This window comes from Alosa alosa, chromosome 2 (assembly GCF_017589495.1).
Source record: "Alosa alosa isolate M-15738 ecotype Scorff River chromosome 2, AALO_Geno_1.1, whole genome shotgun sequence".
In the NCBI taxonomy this organism is placed as follows: domain Eukaryota; kingdom Metazoa; phylum Chordata; class Actinopteri; order Clupeiformes; family Clupeidae; genus Alosa; species Alosa alosa.
In genome coordinates this window covers 16,050,722-16,070,031 of record NC_063190.1, presented here as the reverse complement: position 1 = coordinate 16,070,031, position 19,310 = coordinate 16,050,722, and the positions used below count along the sequence as shown (strand labels likewise).

The 19,310-nt window shown below is 44.9% G+C and overlaps 1 protein-coding gene across 2 annotated transcripts in view; it reads left to right on the top strand.

Moving 5' to 3' along the window:
* Window positions 1–19,310, top strand: part of cblb (Cbl proto-oncogene B, E3 ubiquitin protein ligase) — a 47,742-nt gene that overhangs the window by 17,401 nt on the left and 11,031 nt on the right. For both annotated transcript variants that reach the window (XM_048268878.1, XM_048268871.1), the window contains exons 4-10: window positions 5,421–5,567; window positions 10,845–11,001; window positions 12,076–12,197; window positions 15,203–15,340; window positions 16,321–16,408; window positions 16,543–16,674; window positions 18,753–18,953. In XM_048268878.1, coding sequence (XP_048124835.1) covers window positions 5,421–5,567; window positions 10,845–11,001; window positions 12,076–12,197; window positions 15,203–15,340; window positions 16,321–16,408; window positions 16,543–16,674; window positions 18,753–18,953 — 985 coding nt within the window. The remainder of the gene's footprint in view (window positions 1–5,420; window positions 5,568–10,844; window positions 11,002–12,075; window positions 12,198–15,202; window positions 15,341–16,320; window positions 16,409–16,542; window positions 16,675–18,752; window positions 18,954–19,310) is intronic.

Here is a 19,310-nt window from a genome sequence, read left to right as displayed (position 1 = left end):
AAGAGTGTTCCATTATCAGCATCATAGTTGGCCCCACAAGACTTCCGTTTTAACATTCCATATGTTATCTTAATGCAGAGGAAGTAGATTGGGGCCCAAATAGAACGTTCAAGCATTGTTTTTGTTTACCTTGTTGAAAGGGTCTATACCCTTTCACCCTAACGCACAAGGGAAGAAAAAGAAGACACAGAAACGTTCCAGATCACTGACCTTCATCAGATCTAGTAAAGGTTGGAATGATGCTGTTGTGATTAAATGTTGCTGCTTGGGGAGTATCAAATCCAGTGTGATCGCCGGAACCAGTGGAAAACCTAGTCCAAGTATGTCAGTGTCTTCAGCTGACATTTTCAAAATTTGAAAGTTGGAGACTCATGTTTCTGAAGGTGACTGTAATTAAGTGTATATTTTTTATTCAGATTTAAATGACTCGTTAGCTAACCATGACTGGAGCTAATATGAACATAATTAGCTCACATCAGTAGTTACTGAAATTTAATCAGGTAGAGGACTGCGTTTCGTTGGTTGCCTGGTTGCAGTCGTAAAGAGCTATTCAGACAGCCTTAAAACAGACACACAACAGTTATTCTAGTCCCAGAACCACAGGTGTGAGGCTGTTTTCTTCCTCAAAGGAGTAAAGGCAACCAGTTTATGATGCACACACTTTTCACACAACATCGACTAAAGATTAGAAGTGCATACTCATTTTCCTTCCTCTTTTGACATCCTTAATGCATGAAATACTTGGTCAGATAACTACTAATGTTGTGCATCAGTGTTTACGGCCACGTTCTGGTCGTCCCTTCAGGCTGTGCACTAAAGAGCCAGGCTGCCAATTTGATCAATATTGCACCCTCTAAACTAGCTTTGGCTGATGGGCACTGCCACCAAGATCTCCCTTTTTGGCAACTATATATTAAGTCATTCAAAATAACAATCTGTTGTCATCCGTGGTTATATTATCCAATTCAATACCCTATTATGCTTTATTTATCTATGTAGTTGCGAATGTGTATTGTGTTGTGAAATTCATTTTAGTTTCTCAGTGATTCTTGCATGAGATTGTTGCATAAGATTAAAGTTGTTTTGTTTTCTTCTCTTTCCTTTATGGAGCACAGCTGTGAAAGTGCCACTTCATTTGTAAAGCCACCAATAGCATGCTAGCATATTGATCCATTTGTAAAGCCACCAATAGCATGCTAGCATATTGATCCATTTGTAAAGCCACCAATAGCATGCTAGCATATTGATCCTTTTTTCTCACAGAGATCAATGGCATCTGGGATGAGAGATAGAGACAGGGTGAGGCGGGGGTGCTATTTATGGTTTCATGTATGTGGTACTGACACACACACACACACACACACACACACACACACACACACTGCCCTCATTTCCGGACAAACAGGACAGCATCAGAGCACCAGAGTCCACCCCACCTCAGGCAGCCTGTCGCCTCACAGCAGCACGGGCAAGGGCAGCAATGTGCTAGGCAACGTGCTAGTCAGTTTGTGTGGGTGTGAGCTGAGCATGTATGTTTATGTATGTTTATGTATGTATGTTTCAGTGTTTCTGCATGTAAACATTAGTTTGCTATCTTGGAACGTCACGAGGAAACTAAAAGCTTATTAGTTGAATGTTGGAGATGGTGAAGAGAAAGGCAGTTGCTTTTCTTCTTGCAACATAACAGTGTCAACTCCATTTTCTATGAGACTTTGAAAACATTATCAGCCTGCAGTTTTATCTGGTATGAGTCAAGAGCTTCCTATGCAGCACAATAGGTACATTCTGGCTTGTAGGCTTCAGGCTTGTAGTGGTTGGTAAATGTCTGTATGGTTGGGGGTAATTGTTTGGTATATCCCCTCAAAACACTGCAAAATGGCTCTCTCCGAGAAGAAGCTGCTTATGCTGCTAGCTGTGAGGAATGTATGGGAAGTGGTCAAGCCTGCAGTGCAGTCTGCTCAGTCTCCCCATGACAAATTCAGAAAGCAATCAATTGTGACATTGACTTCTTTCGAAGGGCTTTACAGTCTGTGTCAGTCTCATGTAAATAGTGGTTGATAAATGCACAGCACAGGGTAATGGAGAGACTTGTCAGAAGTGTGAGTTTGTTTGGTTAGGTTGCTGTGAGCCTTTCACAAGATTATTGTGGAGCTCTTGCCTCACTTGAGCACATGACCGACCATGAAGTGCAAGCTTTGTAAGAGCTGACCTTTTGCTGTGCACACTTGACCTTTGCCTTCCTCATGCTGGTTTGCATGGAAGTGACCCTGTGTGAGTTGTGTGCTGACCTCAGCGCTGCAACCCCCTTGTGACTGACTAAGTCGCCAGTATTCCTTCCCCTTTTCACCTGGTCTGACCAGTCAGAATAGCAGTGCTAAGCCGAACAAGAATAGAGAAGTTCTGCAGCCCTGGTCGTCGTGGGCTTTGTGTAGGTTGCATTAGAGACAGGAAGAGTAACCAAAGATCAGTGACCTTTGATAACACCGACCACTTTGGCTAACAACTTTTCCCCCACGTGTGCAGAACAGTATGTTGCATCTCATGCTTTGCCTAGACAATCTTATCTACAAGCCTTTTGGGGCATGAGTGTAGATCGGGGCAAATCACCTAACCTCATCATTATGTGCTTGAAAAGGTTTTACAAAGTGTGCTGGGGGATGCATGTTGAAAATGTCCATTCAAATATAGCCTATGGCTAGTGCTGTGCCGGCTGTGCCCTCTCACAGTTTATAAATTGGAACTATTGGCAACTACTGTTGCCTGTTGCTTTCCTTTTAAAAGTTTCTTATATTAAAAAGGAGATATCAATTATCAACAAGCCAGCTGAAACCTGCCGCTCTCTCTCTCCCTCTTGTGCGCGCTCAGACGCGTTCCCAATTAAATTGAGTAGCATAATGTTCAAGTTAGATCTGCTGCAATGGAGATAGAGAAAGGACACAAAAAGTATCATCCTTAACATGCTGTTTTGACGTTGACATTGTAAACGTTCTAAGAGTGAAAAGCAGTTTGCAGTAAAGCTAACCACAAAGTCATTTTTGCAGGAAAAAAATAGCGAGCAGCCTATGATAACCTAATTGAATGCCCGACGGGCCGGAAGTGTGTGGCGGGCCGGATCCAGCCCGCGGGCCGTAGTTTGCCCACCTCTACAGGATCCATGGAATCCTACCTGTGGAACAGTAAGCTGATTTACTAGAGGAGTGGATAAACAGAGAGCCCAACCACACACAGATGCTAAGCAGCCTGGGAATTTACATAAGTTATATGCCTGTTGGGCTAAATGCTTGGGAATAAAATTCAGTTTTTATACCTGAGGACAAACCTCTGTAGTGAGATTAACTCTCATTCTCTCATGTCTTGCTAAGTCTTCAAAGCTTTCCCCCACTCTGTGTTTTCTCTGACTGAGCACTTTATTGCCCTCTTCCTATTGAACCTTGTTTACGAGGCTCATAGTCGTGAACATTTCCAGATATTAGAGCGTGCTTGTCAGTGTCACAGGTGAGGGCTCAAAACCAGCGTCTCTGGGAAAGCCTTGCATTCTCCCAGACTTCTATATGCATGCTTAGATTCCAGAACAAACATGTTTTAATTCTTTGCAAATCCTTCTTAGCTTAACGACTTTGTTCCCTCTCAAACGGTGTTTTCAGTGTACTTGTGATATTGCTCATGAAAAGTGTGACTGTGACTAAGTGATTGTGTTTATTTCATGAATGCTTTGCTGGTGTATTTGCCCCCCCCCCCCTCTTTCTTGCCAACAAACTCACATCTTGTTTCTGTATTGGATTCATTTCTCATGTTGTAATCAACCAGTCGTTTGGTAAAAAGAAGGCCAGAAGACATTCCATAAGCTGACTTGGCTTGTCTTGTAGAACCTCCACAGGAATGTGCTGTGGGAAAATGTGTCTGCGTTTTGATTTTGGCATTGAAATGTGAACAGAGTAGCAGTTTTAATTTCTGACCTCTGACACTTCCCTCCCCTCAGAACAGTGAGATCCAAAAGAACTTTGATGCTTCACTGCGGCACTGAAATCTCAGAAGAAATGTTGCAATGCAGGCGCAATGGTACTTAATGTCCTGAAAACATGAAGAGACTGAATGCTTAGCATTTGTGTTCCACCGTAGTTCAGGACTGAGCAGCTTGCACTATAATCTCAGAGATAAGTTTGTTTACCACAAAGACTATGTTGGTGACTGTAGTGTTCAGTGGTGTTGTTCAGTACGTTCTCATAGAACATTTAATACCTAGAAGTGCCACTGAATCTGCTTATTGTGTGGATTTGTGTGTTGCATCTGCTGTTTTTAAAACCACCTCTGTGAAAGTCTCACAGCTTCACTGCTTGGCTTGCTGCTTGTTTGGTCCTTGAGACAGTCACATCTCGATCTGTCATGTTCTCTTATCTTTTGTTCAAATTTAGATTAAATGTGTTGATGAATTCCGACTGAAGTAGTTTTCTTTTGCCGAACTTTATCATTTCTGTCTGAGTCATCGCCAGCCCAAATCTCTCCTCAATCCTTGAGATGTTATTCGGTATTTGCTCTGGAAATGTCACCGAGGCTTCTGTGGTTTGATTGCCTGTCAGAAATTAGAGTTATGAGAGCGGGGCGTCGAGCGTTGTTAGTGTGGTGAGTGTGCTTGAGCTGTGAACCTCGTGAGGAAGCGTTTATCAGCGCAAAGCAGACGGCCTTCATTCGCTGCCCCCTCTGGAGCACACCTGAGGGAGGGAGAGGCGCGCCAGCTCCAATTGTGTGCCACCAGGATACTGCTGTCCAAAGGCTTTTGTGCTGAAGTCTTTAGCGTGAGGCAGGAGGCCTGCGTGTCCTGCTTACCCGTTTCCCCTAGCGGCTCATTGTGAAGTTCTCTTCCAAGGTTCCCCTGGACTTTTGTGGCCCAACAGCCTGTGATGAGATCACCAAAGGCCTTATTGAACTGAAACACTTGTGTTGTGTTCTGAGAGTCCCATATGTATTCTCAAACTCCCATTTGTATTAATATTCTATCCAATCTGTGTGTGTGTGTGTGTGTGTATTATTGTGCAACAGATGCTCAGAGACACTGCCATTTATTATCAAACTCCCACTCACACTGTGAAGAACATTTATAATGTTTTTACACAGTCCCCTCCAGAATGTGTGTCAGATTGTGAACATAATCTACAGGCTGTTTTAATGGGAATCAAGGGAACCACATTAACTTTCAAAAATGCTCAAGGACACAGAACTCTGAGCTGAATTGAGAATGCAGATATGCATCTGTTTCCTCCCTGAATAGGTTTATCAGTGCGTGCATTTGATTAATATATGTGTGTGTGTGCTGCTTGTGTGTACTGAATATCAAGTGACCATGTACTGTAGTATTGTTAATAAAGATAGCAGGTTTGGATCAGTGCAGTGACCTTGCCTCTTTCTCCCCCTGTCTCTTGCAGGAGAAACCTCACTAAACTGTCTCTGATCTTCAGCCATATGTTGGCTGAGATCAAGGCCATCTTTCCTGGTGGCCAGTTCCAGGGTGACACCTTCCGCATCACCAAGGCAGATGCTGCAGAATTCTGGAAGAGGTTTTTTGGAGAAAAGTAAGTGAAATCTCCATTCATAAATCTTTCTGATTAATATTTCTACTACTATCTCCTTCGACTACACTTTGACTGGTACGTACATTTTGGCACTGTCATCCTCTGGTGGTCTCATGTAACACAGTCTATCTGTTGTTACCTAGGGTCTCCTATGCAATAAAGCTTGAATGTGACCTTGGATAAAAGCATCTACTAAATGAGTAAATGTAAATTTTGTGCTATAAATCTATAATTCTTAAACAAAACAAACAAACAAACCTGTTTAATAATCTGAGTATGTTTGTTGACGTATCGAGGTTATGGAATATGCAACCGAGCAGTTAGTTCTTGGAGCTCTTTGAGACGTTTCACTGAATCGCTTGTTCCATTTATGCGGTCTGTTAATATACTGTACCTTCTTTTAGTCAGCAGCAGTTGGCCTCATTTAGCCACAGCTGAGTCAGTCATGCATGGCTGCAGAGTTGTGTTTGTAAAGAGTAAAGGTTATCTGGCTGCTTTGCATACAGCTGTCCAGTTAGTTTGCTGTGAGGAACTCCTGCTAAGCGAGCGTGTTGTTTTGCGATGCGTGTGAGGCGTGGATAAGGTAAGCCAAGGCCCTGACTGCTGCAGGCTGGCTGATAAGTGTTATGCTGAAGGCCTGCATCAGGCTGCTAACCCTCTCCCCCTCCCTCCTTAGCTTGCAGACTGGTCTCAACATGTATGCTGCTCTCTCTCTCTCTCTCTCTCTCTCTCTCTCTGTTCAGCTGTCCTTAGGGCCCATAGTTTGCCTCCCCATAGTCTCCCTCCCTCACACCTACAGCCAACCACATAACAAAGAATGCATGAGACACATTCTGGTCCATGGATGTGATTGGATGAGGATGAAGGCTTGCCTCTGTGTGCCCTGGAGGGAAATTGACTTGAGGGCTCTGACTTAACCAAAAGCAGTCACTTTACATGATGTTCACATTCACTTTAAACACAATGTGAACATGCGTGGATCAATCGTAATCGCAATCTGATTAACAATACCATTGACTGCTGTGTGTTCGGCTGTGTCGCTCACCCATTACCAGACCTTTAAAGTGGGCTCTGACGAGGCTGGAAACGGGACAGCCCCCAATAGACTGGCTTTCTGAGGGTAAGAGAGCACAAAGAGCAGAGCGCCAGTCTCCTGCATATATCCGGTTACTGCAGTGATATATTATAGATTATTATGAAGCCCAGCTTCCCGCTCTGCAGAGAGGAAGTGTCTGCCACTGATACCCTGGATGGAGAGCAGCTTTTTCCTTTTGACATCAGAAAGCTCAAACGCTGGCCCCAGGGTTGTCCTCTAGACACAGACATGGCACGGAAGATGATGTGCTGCTCAGCACTTGCAGTGCCACTGTGAGACATGACCTCTTGGGCTGATGCGCTGTCAGCAGGGAAGACTGACTCCCACGTTTAAAGAAGACTATGAGAAGTGAGAGGCGGCACCTAATTGAATTGGCTTTGATATAGACTTGAGTTTTACTCAGTGGCACTGTTGCTGCACTAACATTGACATTAGTGTCTGGAAGGGATGATGCAATTTGAGCAATAACAACCTAATATGGTATGATTCTCATGGAGAAACAGGAAAAATATCACAATTTAGCATTAATTTAGCATTATGTTTCACAAAAATCTCCTAGTTCAACTGCCTGTTCCACCGTGACTCTTGTGTTGGTGCATTGGAGTGCAGGTACTGTACTAGAGCAGCGGTGCTTTGTCCTCCTCTCTCATCACAGCCAGCCACACTCCCTGCTGGGCTGCAGCCCACGGCCATGGGTGTGGCCTCATCCACTTCACATCCATCGGCTGCAACATGGGAGGATGGCTGTTTGTGTGTGTGTGTGTCTGTGTATGCGAGCACGTGTCTGTGTGTGTTTGTGTGTGTGGTTTGATGTTGTAGTTGTTGTTGTTGTCATTGTGCCTCACAAGCAGCATTGCTGACCTTTTAGACCTCAAACGTAGTGCTGTTTTTCATTGCCATATGGTTTATCAGTCAGGCCTAACAAGCCATGAAACCCAAATGAAGAAATAAAATAAATGGTCGGCTCTGGAGGAAGGGGACTTGTTAAATGAAAGATGGAGATGTTCTTTCTTCTCACATTATTACAGAGCATTCAGTGGAGTCGCAATTTTATAAAGTGGTGTTTTAAAAAAAGCTGCTCGCTCAGAACAGAATTTTCTTAGTTAAATAGCTCTGCACACACACAGTTCTGTTTAAAAAAAAAATGCTCATTGAAATGCTGCTCATGATCATCAGCCAATGTAAGTGCAGTTTCCAACGGCAACACCGAAGGCTACTAGCTTGAGCTGTCAGATTTGTTCCTCTTCCTTAAAGAGAGGAGTGTTATTCCAGGGCAGAGTGCTCTAGTCAGACTCATATGTCCAGTGGTGAGCTGTGTCTTATCACAGCGAGAGCAAGGGGTTGATAAAGCCGTCTAAAAAGGCTATTTTAAGCATTTACTTGCTATCTACAATGCTCCCCTTGTATCTACTCTCCTCTGCAACTTATGTAGTACATTATGAAGTACATTACTCTCTCTCTCTCTCTCTCTCTCTCTCTCTCTTTTCTCTTTCTCTCTCTCTCTGTGTGTGTGTGTGTGTGTGTGTGTGTGTGTGTATGTGTGGCTGGAACCTTTCTCATTTGCCGGGGGATGACAGAAACATGGTTAGAATGCTTTGTACCATGAATTGCAATAAGCAACATTTGGAGGGTAAGTGGAAAGAACAGTAGTGTGTGTGTGTGTGTGTGTGTGTGTGTGTGTGTGTGTGTGTGTGTGTGTGTGTGTGTGTGTGTGTGGGGCTCCTGTTGTCTGCTCAGGACAGTCCTGGCTCTAAACCCCAGCTCATTTAGACACGCTTTCTCTCTCTCTCTCTCTCTCCCTCTCTCTATCTCTCTCTATCTCAACCAGTCGCACACTGCTGACTGTGGCTCTGAGTGCCGCCTCCCGAGGCCGTGGGGAGCTCCTGGTATGTTGTAATTGGCTGTGACAGGAGGCCCTGTAGGCTGTCTGTTTGTGTATGTGGTGAGAGACGCTGTCTGCCCATTAAGCAGTCCTCCACTCATTAAGGCCTTCAATATTTTAATCGGCCTAATTAAATCTCATCTCCTCTTCCCCTGCCTATCCCCTCCATACCTCTTCAGAGACCCACACCCACCAGGGTGAAGCTATTCTTCATCAGCAGTCTGCGTTGGACACCCTTAGGAATGACACGATCAGAGTTGACTTTTCAGGAAATGTCCATAACGTATGTCTTCTGTCTATGCTATTGTAGTTGAGCTCTCAATCACACGTTAATCCAGTAGTATTAGCATCATACACTTACATATACATTATACATTATACAAAATACAAAAGTCGTTTTTTCAACAGGAACATTGTACAAGAAATGGGAAACTGTCCGTTCACTCTAACTCAACTCACAACATTGGATCACAAAATGCTAGATTGCTACTAGCACGCTAATTGCACGCACCAGGGTTGTCGGGGTGTATGACTTTTTCGAATGGCCTCAGAGAAGAGTGGCTACAGGACCGGTGCTTTAGTAAATGGATGTGAAGGAACGTAGATTCAGCACGGAGAGGGTCACTGTGCTAATGAATGTGGCCGTCCCTCTCAGGCGCCGCACTGTGCCATTTGCCACCCTTAATGAAATGCATGTGTTGAGAAGGCACCTACGGCAGATGATGGCTGCAGCTTTCAGGCCCGTGCTCAAACATTTAATGGGTGTTAATCATACAGTAAATCCTGATATTGGAGTGTTAATGGAATGGAGGCTTGATTTCACACCAGAGTAGTATTAACAAGAATTATTATTTATTTATTTACTTTTTTAAATAGCATAACATTTATTGTTATTGACACATATAGTCATTTATTTTCTAAAGAAGTTTTTGGCAGTGCTAATACTTTGAAACTTTGAAACTCAGTACTACTTTTTCTCCATTACATTTTCTCCCAAACATCTAAATTATTTTCCTCTTTACATCTGTCATACACCAGAAGTCTTAGTACAACAGAGGAAATTAAAACAGGGATACCAGTTTGTTGACTATCAATCACTACTACTGCCATACCACTACTACTTCTTCTATGCCAGCTGCCCGCTAGGTGCTACCAGGTGCTAGATGGTGTCTTTCCTGTGAAAGGGAGATAATCTGTGATCATACAGTGAGATTAAAACAGAATGTTTTGTGCTGTTGGCCATGATGTCAGTGCACACAGCAGTCTGACCTGATTCTGCTGGGTTGTTCTGCTCAGCTGAGCAGGACTGGATCATTTAGGGCCAAACATCAGATTGTTTTGCAATCCTCCTAAAATGCTTTAAATAGTCAATATTGTGTGAAACACCTCCACACTTTCCTTCTCACTCAGAAGCCAGGATTTTGCTCATTTCTGTCAAGGTTTCACACCACCCTCCAGACGTTCTCTCTTTTTCACAGTTTTGATTAGTCTGTTTTTGCTGGCAGATTTTTGAAGGTCAGTGTTGGTGTCGTTTTTCCATCTGCTGAGGCATGTGGTTATATGAAGAGACACTCATAGTTCACCATGAGGGTGGAACCTTCTTCGAGTCTTGTTTTTTCAGGAAGATGTCATATCTTCCATTTTGTGATGCCTCGATTCATCAGACAGTCAAGTGTTTCCTGTAAATGTAACAGACATATATCAGTGTATGTCCTGAAGCTTTTCTTTGAGTTGTGTCTTCACAAAGCTCTTTTACTGAATTCCATTTATGTTTCACTAATCACAGTATGCAGGCAAACTATACTCTTCCCAGAAGTTACATCTCTTAAACATTTTTGCAATGGTATTAACAATTAGAAGTGAAATATGGACTCGCACAATGTACATGATGTACATCACATCAATGTACATCACATCAATGTATGTATTCTTACAACATGTACAAATGTATATTATTTACCTTTTCCACCAACAATGTCCTGTACGTTTCCCGTCCATTCTTACATGGCACTTGTGGCAAAACAGACTACAATAGTTCTGATATGATATGTCATGTGCCTCCTGGAGGACATATGATTCATTTCACTTTGTAATCTCATATTGTCTGATACATATGATGGCACCTATAAAAGGAACTTCTTCAACATAGTATGACTGAAATAATCTAATCTAAACCAATGGTTAGAAGGAATCTTATTTCCAGCTTTGTGTCTGAATGTAACACTTTGTGTCTGAGATCACTTCCTAACAAACACTTGTGGTAGTTGTCTTATTCAATAATTTTCTCTGTCTTTTTCAGGACAATTGTGCCATGGAAAGTGTTTCGACAGTGCCTTCATGAAGTACATCCAATCAGCTCGGGACTAGAAGCCATGGCCCTGAAATCCACCATCGACTTGACCTGCAATGACTATATCTCTGTCTTTGAGTTTGACATCTTCACCAGGCTGTTTCAGGTAGAGTAACAGCTCACAGCTCAACCAATGAGCTTCGGCATATTTTCTCTTTGTGTGGTTTCCGTGAGTCTATCCACGCACACAGCTAGAGAGACAGCAGGGATGTTTCTAAAATGTCAAGACACAAATCATCAGTCATTTAGTGGCATGAAAAGTGAAACTGGGGATTACCTTTTTTCCCTTCCAGTGTGGGTGGCTGGTGTCACTCACAGAGGTCCCCCACTCAGTGAACAACAACTTCTAGTGGCTTCTAGTGAACACAGTCTGTATGTGTCACGCACGCTGCAAAGCCCTGCCACCACGCAGCTTCAAAGGCCCTGTTAGTAATGTCATAACTCCAGTGTGACGCATGTGGCGGGCCACCATGCTCTGGATGAGTGTGGTTAATTCACCATGCATGCACCAGCACGGATCCTCTGCTCTGCAACCCACAGTCCATCGTCGTTGCTGTGGAATTAGTGAGGGAGTGGGGTGGTGGGGGGTGGTGGTGGTTGTGGCTTCAGGCAGGGAATCTCTCTCACTGGCTCCCACACAACGGTGCTCATGAACTAATCCAGCTCCTGCTCCTTAAATGGACAAGCCCCACTCCAGTCAGCACCTCACCCTCACCCTCGTCACCGCTCACTCATTTGGTATGGGTGGTAAACTGTGCTTAATCCCAGCGGACCCCAGATGAGTCACATGCTGTGGGCATTCCCTACGGAAGCTGCTGCTGCCTCATCACCGTTCCACATAAGTCTAACAGGATCATAAGCAGACATGCCTCAGTACCCTTCACTGTAGTGGAGGACGTTCACGGTAGTGCAGTTGCCTCTGTAGTAGTGCCACTGGTGCAGCCCTTTGGCCTTGGCAGACTCATGGAGAGTATCAAAATACCTGCAGCATCCCATCTGGTGGACGAGAATAGAAAGTGAAACTCAACCTCTTTGTCTGCAACATTCTCACTATTGTTCTGCCATGTTCAGAGAGAGCGTTTGTGTTTTGTTTGCTTTAGTGGAGTTAAAAGTGCTTTGCTTTAGCACAGTAAATCAGACATTCACTCGTTTTTTTACTAATCATCCTTTTGTCTTGCAGCCGTGGGGCTCTATCTTGAGGAACTGGAACTTCCTGGCTGTGACGCACCCGGGCTACATGGCCTTCCTGACCTACGACGAGGTGAAGGCCCGTCTGCAGAAGTACATCAACAAGCCTGGCAGGTATGTTGTCTCGCTACCTTAGGGGCGTCGTCGTGTTGGCGCGTGCACGGCCTGGTGCGTTTAATAAGGCTGAGGTAAGAGACGTGCCATCTGCCGTCTCCGCGTGGCAGCTGGGTTCCTCGGGCTGCTGTTGCCACGCGTGGGTGGAGCCGCCGGGCCAGCTAATTAGAGGGAGGTCAGAGGTGTGCAGACTGCCATCCTGGTGGGGTGAAACCGAGGCTCTTCCTGAGTCAGCGAGGCTCTTCCTTTTTTCCAGAGGAGCCAACGGCAGCGCAGGCACTATGGGGAAATAAATTCAGCATCTCAAGATAAGTTGGTTACACTCACAAGAGGACTGCTGGACACAGTCACTGTTCAGCCCCAGAGATAGAGCTGCTTTTACAGTCGAATGCAATTTAGTGTTGTGTAATAGTGCTGGGAAATTGGAGGGCAATGAGAGAGTCAGCTGGAATTGAAAAATGTTCTCCTTGTCTGATTGTAGCAGGAGCTGGTATTTCTCCAAAGGATGTGTCTCCAGGCGATTTGCTTTTTTTTCTTGAAGCAGTGATTAGCTTTGCTCAGCGTCAGAAGGCGATGTGACTAAAACAAACAAGAGGAAACAGAAGGACAGTGGGTGGTCGGCCCAGTTCCTTCTCTGAATCATTGCATGCAAATACCAATCTCCTGAACAGGGGAGAAGGCAGCTGTGGAGCACTCGGGGGTTGAGGTGAAGCACAGCATGTCTGTCTGCCTGTCTCTGCTCCGCCTGCATCTGTGGGGCTGTCTGCTGTCTCCCCGTCTGTCCAGGTCTCTGTCTCTTACCATCACTTTCTCTTTCACTCCTGTCTCTCACTCCCTATTACCACACACATGCACACACACACACACACTTTCACTCACACACACTCACTCACTCACACACACACACACACACAGACACACAGACAACCGTCAGAAGGCGTTGTCAGGAGAGATCTGTGCACAGGCTAGCTGCTGCTGTCCCAGTCATTATGGGCTCGTCACATGTGCATGTGGTTTTAGTGTCAGCGCTCGCTAAAGTGGAGAGAGGCACCCTGGGAGGCAGCAGTGCCCCGTGGCTACCGTGTGCTCTGCTTATTAGCGCTCGCCGTCACACGCACATCCTCTGCGGAGGGGAAGCATGCCGCCGCCTTCTTCTCAGCCCAAGCTGCGCCATGGAGTGGAAATATAATGAGCTGTGGCGATTTTTAATTACGTTGAGACGGTATTAGCAGCGCGACTGACAGCCAGCTTCCCTTTTCAAAACAGTCTCTCGAGAGACCGCTGTTTGCTTCGCTAACGACCAAATGAATAGCAGAGCCCAAAATAAATACATTATAGATTAAGATGAAAGGCCTTTGTTAGAGCTGTGCTGGGATCAGGACATGGGCGACTTAGCATATATGAACAGCTTCATGATATCAGGTTTGTGAGGTTGTGTTTCCCTTTCAAGTCCCAGTGACTGAATTGCTCTTTCTCTGATGAAACTGGAATAAACCGTGAAAGTGTAATAAAGTGCATTTTGTTTCTCATTACACATTATAGATTTATGACTCCGATACTGAAATCAGTGATTCATTTAGATGAAGTTTAGAATCAGTATTTTTTTGACCATACTAATGACTGTAGAATTGACTTGACAGGAAATGTAGATACAGAAATCAAGATGATTTGAGATGTCACTCCTCCCATAGAGAAACCACAGCTGCATTCAGGGAGGAGGAAAAACAATATGCAAATAAATACTGAGTGTAGTGTTTGTGTCTGTGTGTGTGTGATCGTTCAGACCATGACGGGAAGTGTGCTTTTTTTTCTGATGTGCGGTGCTGGTTCGTCACCAGCTAAACAAGAACAATAGGTGCAGTGCGAAGAGGTGCTGCTGGAAACCAGCGAGGCAGAGAGGTTATTCAAAGCAGAGCTGATGCAGATTTGGCAAGAATCACATACAAACATTCAGCTTAGAGAAGCTATACCCTACGAGAGGCAAAGCACAGTTGGCGTCTTGTGCATTTAATCACATTTAACACAGGCGCCCATTCACTGACGGCAGTAAAAATAGCACTGATATAATAAAGTAATCCCAGTGACAATCCCTGACTGGCAGGCCACAGGGTCTCGTTTGGTGGCAACAGAAGTGTAGTGTTTCCTGCCCAACCCTGATTCCTAATGGCAAACAGTAGCACACAGCTATTTTTACTTACTATGGGATAATAACCATGTTAGGCTTGCTGGGTCTTTCTTTTCCTTGTTTTTTTTGTCAGCTTTGTCAGCTCTGATTTTTCTGTTGTATTTAGGCACACTGAGGACTGAGCTTGATCCAACATGCTTGATTTCTTTTCAATCCTCTCTGTAGATTTTGGGCCCCTAGCAAATCATGTTTTCTTTCTCTTGGTAAATTGGTTGTGACATGCTGTGCGATGTATTAAAGCAGTTTGACCTGTTGCATCCATGCCTCTCTGTTCCCTTATCCAGGCCGCCCCGTGGTGCCACCTGCTGTTTCATTCAGGCTAGCGGCCCACGCACAGGGCTGAGTCTCTTCTGTCCAACCTGGTGGCGTTTCTTAAGAGGCCGACGCAGGGCTGGAGCGAGGCCTTTAAATAGCATCCTCCTACAGAGCTCTGAGCTCTGAGTGCTGAGTGTCTGTACTGTAGAGAAGATGGATATGTGCACAGAGACATGGACAAGCCTCTGGTCTACATGTTGCTGAGCTGTATCCCGTTGGCAAGGGTGTCTGAAGGTGCTTTGAAGAGCCCTGTGCTTTCTTTGGTCTAGGTGGGATGGTGTTCAATAAAAAAAGGAAGGTAGAATGCAGCTTACTTTAGCGAAGGACCATGTCAGGAATGCTGATGATTATTATTTTTAATGTTTTTCACAGTGAGAAGAGTTCACTGATGCACCCTCAACCCCTGGTATTGCTAGTTGTTGCTTGTAAGTTCCTAACTTCAGCTTTGCGATCGTATCATGTCTCACTCCCCTCCTCTCTCTCCTCCTCTTGCCTGTCCCCACAGCTACATCTTTAGGCTGAGCTGCACCCGGCTGGGCCAGTGGGCCATCGGCTACGTCACCAGCGATGGGAACATCCTGCAGACCATCCCCCACAACAAGCCGCTGTTCCAGGCCCTCATCGACGGCTGCAGGGAGGGCTTGTAAGTGTCGCCTCTCGCAGGCCCCATTCTTCAGCAGTGACCTCAGAGAGCAGGAATTGATTGTCTCTGTGGGGAGGAGGTGTGGGCCCCTCTTAGGAACTCTGGCCGCTTTCGCATCCCCCTCCCTGCTCGTTACAAAAGGACACTGACCACTTATTACATGACTGCCATTTTAATGTGTTCAGCTGGATAGGGAAGTACAGTTAAGCATCCATCACTCGTATGTGTTTGGGGATTATTAGTGTGCCTAAACTGAAGTTGCTTCAAAGACAACTGTCAGTAATTTGATGCTGATGAAGTCTCAAAATTGGTTTCTCAAACTTGGAGACTTTGCTAGGAATGTTTCCATTTTGAGTGTCATTATAAACAATAATTTGGTTGAACTTTTGCCCTTTGTTCTAATAATATCACCTCACCTTTTGATGCAGTAGAACATTGTCTTGGATTGTAAGGTATTCATACATCTGTTACACTTGCCCTCGTTTTTTTTTTTTTTTTTTTTTCAAAAGAGTTCTCTGGATAATGCATTTTCACTAACTGAATCTGATTTGAGGTTTTTTTTTTGCAAGTCTCAACTGAGGACATTCTTTGATATTGTGATGAAATGGTTTTTCATTGTCCAATTACCTTGCTTGCTCAGGCAGTGTGGGTAGATGATCGCTGTAAATGCAGTTTGACTTCCCTCCTCACACTTGACTGGTTTTCGGTTTGGGTCTGTGTGGAGAGGCAGCCAAAGGTGGCCCACTTTCCTGTAGTCTCTAATGGAAATGCCAGGAATGCAATTATGCATGAAAGCACATTAGCCCGACTGCCTGTCTGAGTGCTTGGAGGAGAGTGTCAGTTCACGGGGACATGACATGGGTGTGTAGCACTGGCTGCCGTCTCCTCTCTTACCCCCATCCTCCTGCTGGTACTTGCCCTGTATGCCACCTTATAGGACACTCACCCCTCTTGACATTTGTGCCCCCTCTCTCCCTCAGTTACCTGTTCCCAGATGGACGCAGCTACAACCCTGACCTGACGGGCTTGTGCGAACCAACCCACCATGACCACATCAAAGTGACACAGGTTCGTGGGGCGCGCGCGTGCACTCCACTGTGGTGTGGTTGCTTTGGTGGCGTAGGCTGGGGCTCTGCGCTCAGCTGACCTGTGTGTGCTGACTTGGCCTGCGGTCTGGGCTTTTTGTTTTTGTGTGAAATTAGGAGCAATATGAGCTGTATTGCGAGATGGGCTCCACCTTCCAGCTGTGCAAGATCTGCGCAGAGAACGACAAAGACGTGAAGATCGAGCCCTGCGGACACCTGATGTGCACTTCCTGTCTGTCGGCCTGGCAGGTGGGTACTTCCTCCGCAACTTCATTCTTAGGCCTCTTAGAGACTGCAGTGCAGTGCCGTGATGGATTCACTCCAGAAGGATAAGATGAGGCAGTAATTTAGAGATTAACTGTTAAACTGTCATGTTTCCAACTCAAGTAAATATGTGGTGTAATTCATCATATTAAGGTGTGGCATCATTCGTCATTCATCATATTGTTTCTTGAATGGCATCCTCAGCATAGGCAGACTAATGACATAAAGACTGTGAGGTGCTCCACCTATTCCATTCTGTTTCTCCTCCTCGTGTTGTGAGCAAACATGTGAGCACTATAGCTATTCAGTGATGAACACAATGGAGAGAGGGTAAAGTGTATGTACAAACTGTGTGTGTGTGTGTGTGTGTGTGTGTGTGTGTGTGTGTGTGTGTGTGTGTGTGTGTGTGTGTGTGTGTGTGTGTGTGTGTGTGTGTGTGTGTGTCTCTGCCTACTAATGACTCATTAGCCCCATGGCCAGAGATTCTCATAACCCTTGTCATGTTGCGGGGCATCTTGCCGCTTTCTGGAGTAAACAGACAGATCAGTGGCCTCTGAGGTAATCAGCAGAGCGAGTGTCACTGCTTGTCAGAGTGCTGTGGTTGGACCAGAGTGTCACTGTTTCCTCTCACACACACGCGCGCACACACACACACACGCACACGCACACACACAGGCACACTTTTTTCTGCTTATTGCGCACATGGGTGTTGTATGTGGATGTGCAGGAGATTCCAGTGTACACAGCGCTGGGCCCCTCTGTGCCTTGCCTCGCCTTGCCGTCTGTTTGCTGAGAACAATGTTCTCCATGTGACTCACAGGGGTGACTCTGAGGTCACGGTGTTGTCATCGCTAGGTTCACTCTCCTGGTGTCACGATTGGCTGAGGTGATACAATGTGACTTACTGGTCCTTAAGACAGACATGCTTGCACAACTTTGTTTAGGGTGAACGTGAGGAGTTCACTAAAGCAGCTTGTGAATTATCCTTTGTGCATAGATCATTTTGTAGAAAGACAATCTGTTACGTAAGAATATTATATTTATTCTAATTACTCTCTGTACTGAGCCATCAAATAATATTCTGTGGTGATGCATCTACCACATCATAAACCCTCGTTGCCCTGGAGTGCCTGACAGGATCTCTTGTGAACGAGAAAAGTTTCAGTTATGAATGTTTATTTTTAGCGCATGAATGTTGATTTTAGGACGAACCGCTTTCTGTGCCTCATGACAGCCAAGCATTGCATTTGCATTGTTTATGAAGTCTCAGTGCAGCACAACAAACTCTGTCTGGTGGAGCAACCCATGTGGATTAAGTTTCAAACAGTTTTTTGATGTCTATCATGAATCCCCAACCAGATGGTGGCCATGATCATCTTTTGTTCTTGTAAATACTTACACACTTTGTTTCGGAGGGCTGAAGCAGAGGAAATGAGAGTTGAACTACACCCCCCACCCACACCCAATCCCACTGTAATATGACTAATATGCCATGTGTAATCTGTTTGCTGATACTGCAGCTTATTAGAGAGAGGAATGGCTTCCCTGTTAATGTGTGTGTGTGTGTGTGTGTGTGTGTGTGTGTGTGTGTGTGTGTGTGTGTGTGTGTGTGTGTGTGCTTGTGTGCGTGCACTTGTGTCTATGCATGTGTAAGTGTGTGTGCGTGCATATATCTGTGTGTGTACAGTGTGTGTGTGTGTGTGTGTCAGTGTGTGTGTGTGTATGTTTATATTGCCTGTGTCCAATTTTGTCTCCAAATTTTGGTACTAAAATAGAAGTAGGATGGATGTTGTAGGCAGAGCCTGAAGGGTCCAGTGAGTGAAAGCATGTGTCTTACAGCTGTTTGTAATCTCAGATCTTGCTTTAGATCCCCTACAAAAACGTTTCCGTATGCTCCCCAAAAGCTCACAGCACCCCCATGTTTACTCAATCATGCAAATAACCAAGCAGGAGTTATTGGTATAACTGTGATGAACAGCTGTTGGATTCTTTCTTGTGTTATGTTTTACACTGCACTTACACAGAAAATGGGCATGCACGTGCCTTGTTTTATTTCATCGCAGGAATCTGATGGACAGGGATGTCCATTCTGTCGGTGTGAGATTAAGGGCACGGAACCTATCATAGTGGATCCATTTGATCCCCGCAATGATGGGAGCAAGTGCTTCTTCTTGGAAAATTTCAGCTGTCCAATGCTAGACCTGGATGATGATGATGATCGTGAAGAGACACTGGTCATGAATGGACTGGCCTCCATTAGGAAGGTAAATGCATCTTGTCATACCACAGAAACTAAGGCGACAACTGCAGGACAACAGGCAACAACTGTACACACATTCTCACATGCAGGGGTTTCAAGGATCTTGATGACTTCATATACTTTATTTTGTATCTAACAAACAGGACATCCGAACATATTTGAGTTTCTGCAGTCAACACGTATATGAGGAAGCCAGTTCCTCGGAGTCTTATTGGTAGCCCACCATCATCATCTCCTTTAAATGTTCCCAAACTTCATCCCCTATGATGATTATATGAAGCATTATGAGCTACTAGAGTGATTTGATTTGAAGAAATTGCATTGTGTTGTATTGCATTGCGTAACAATCAAACTAGAACGG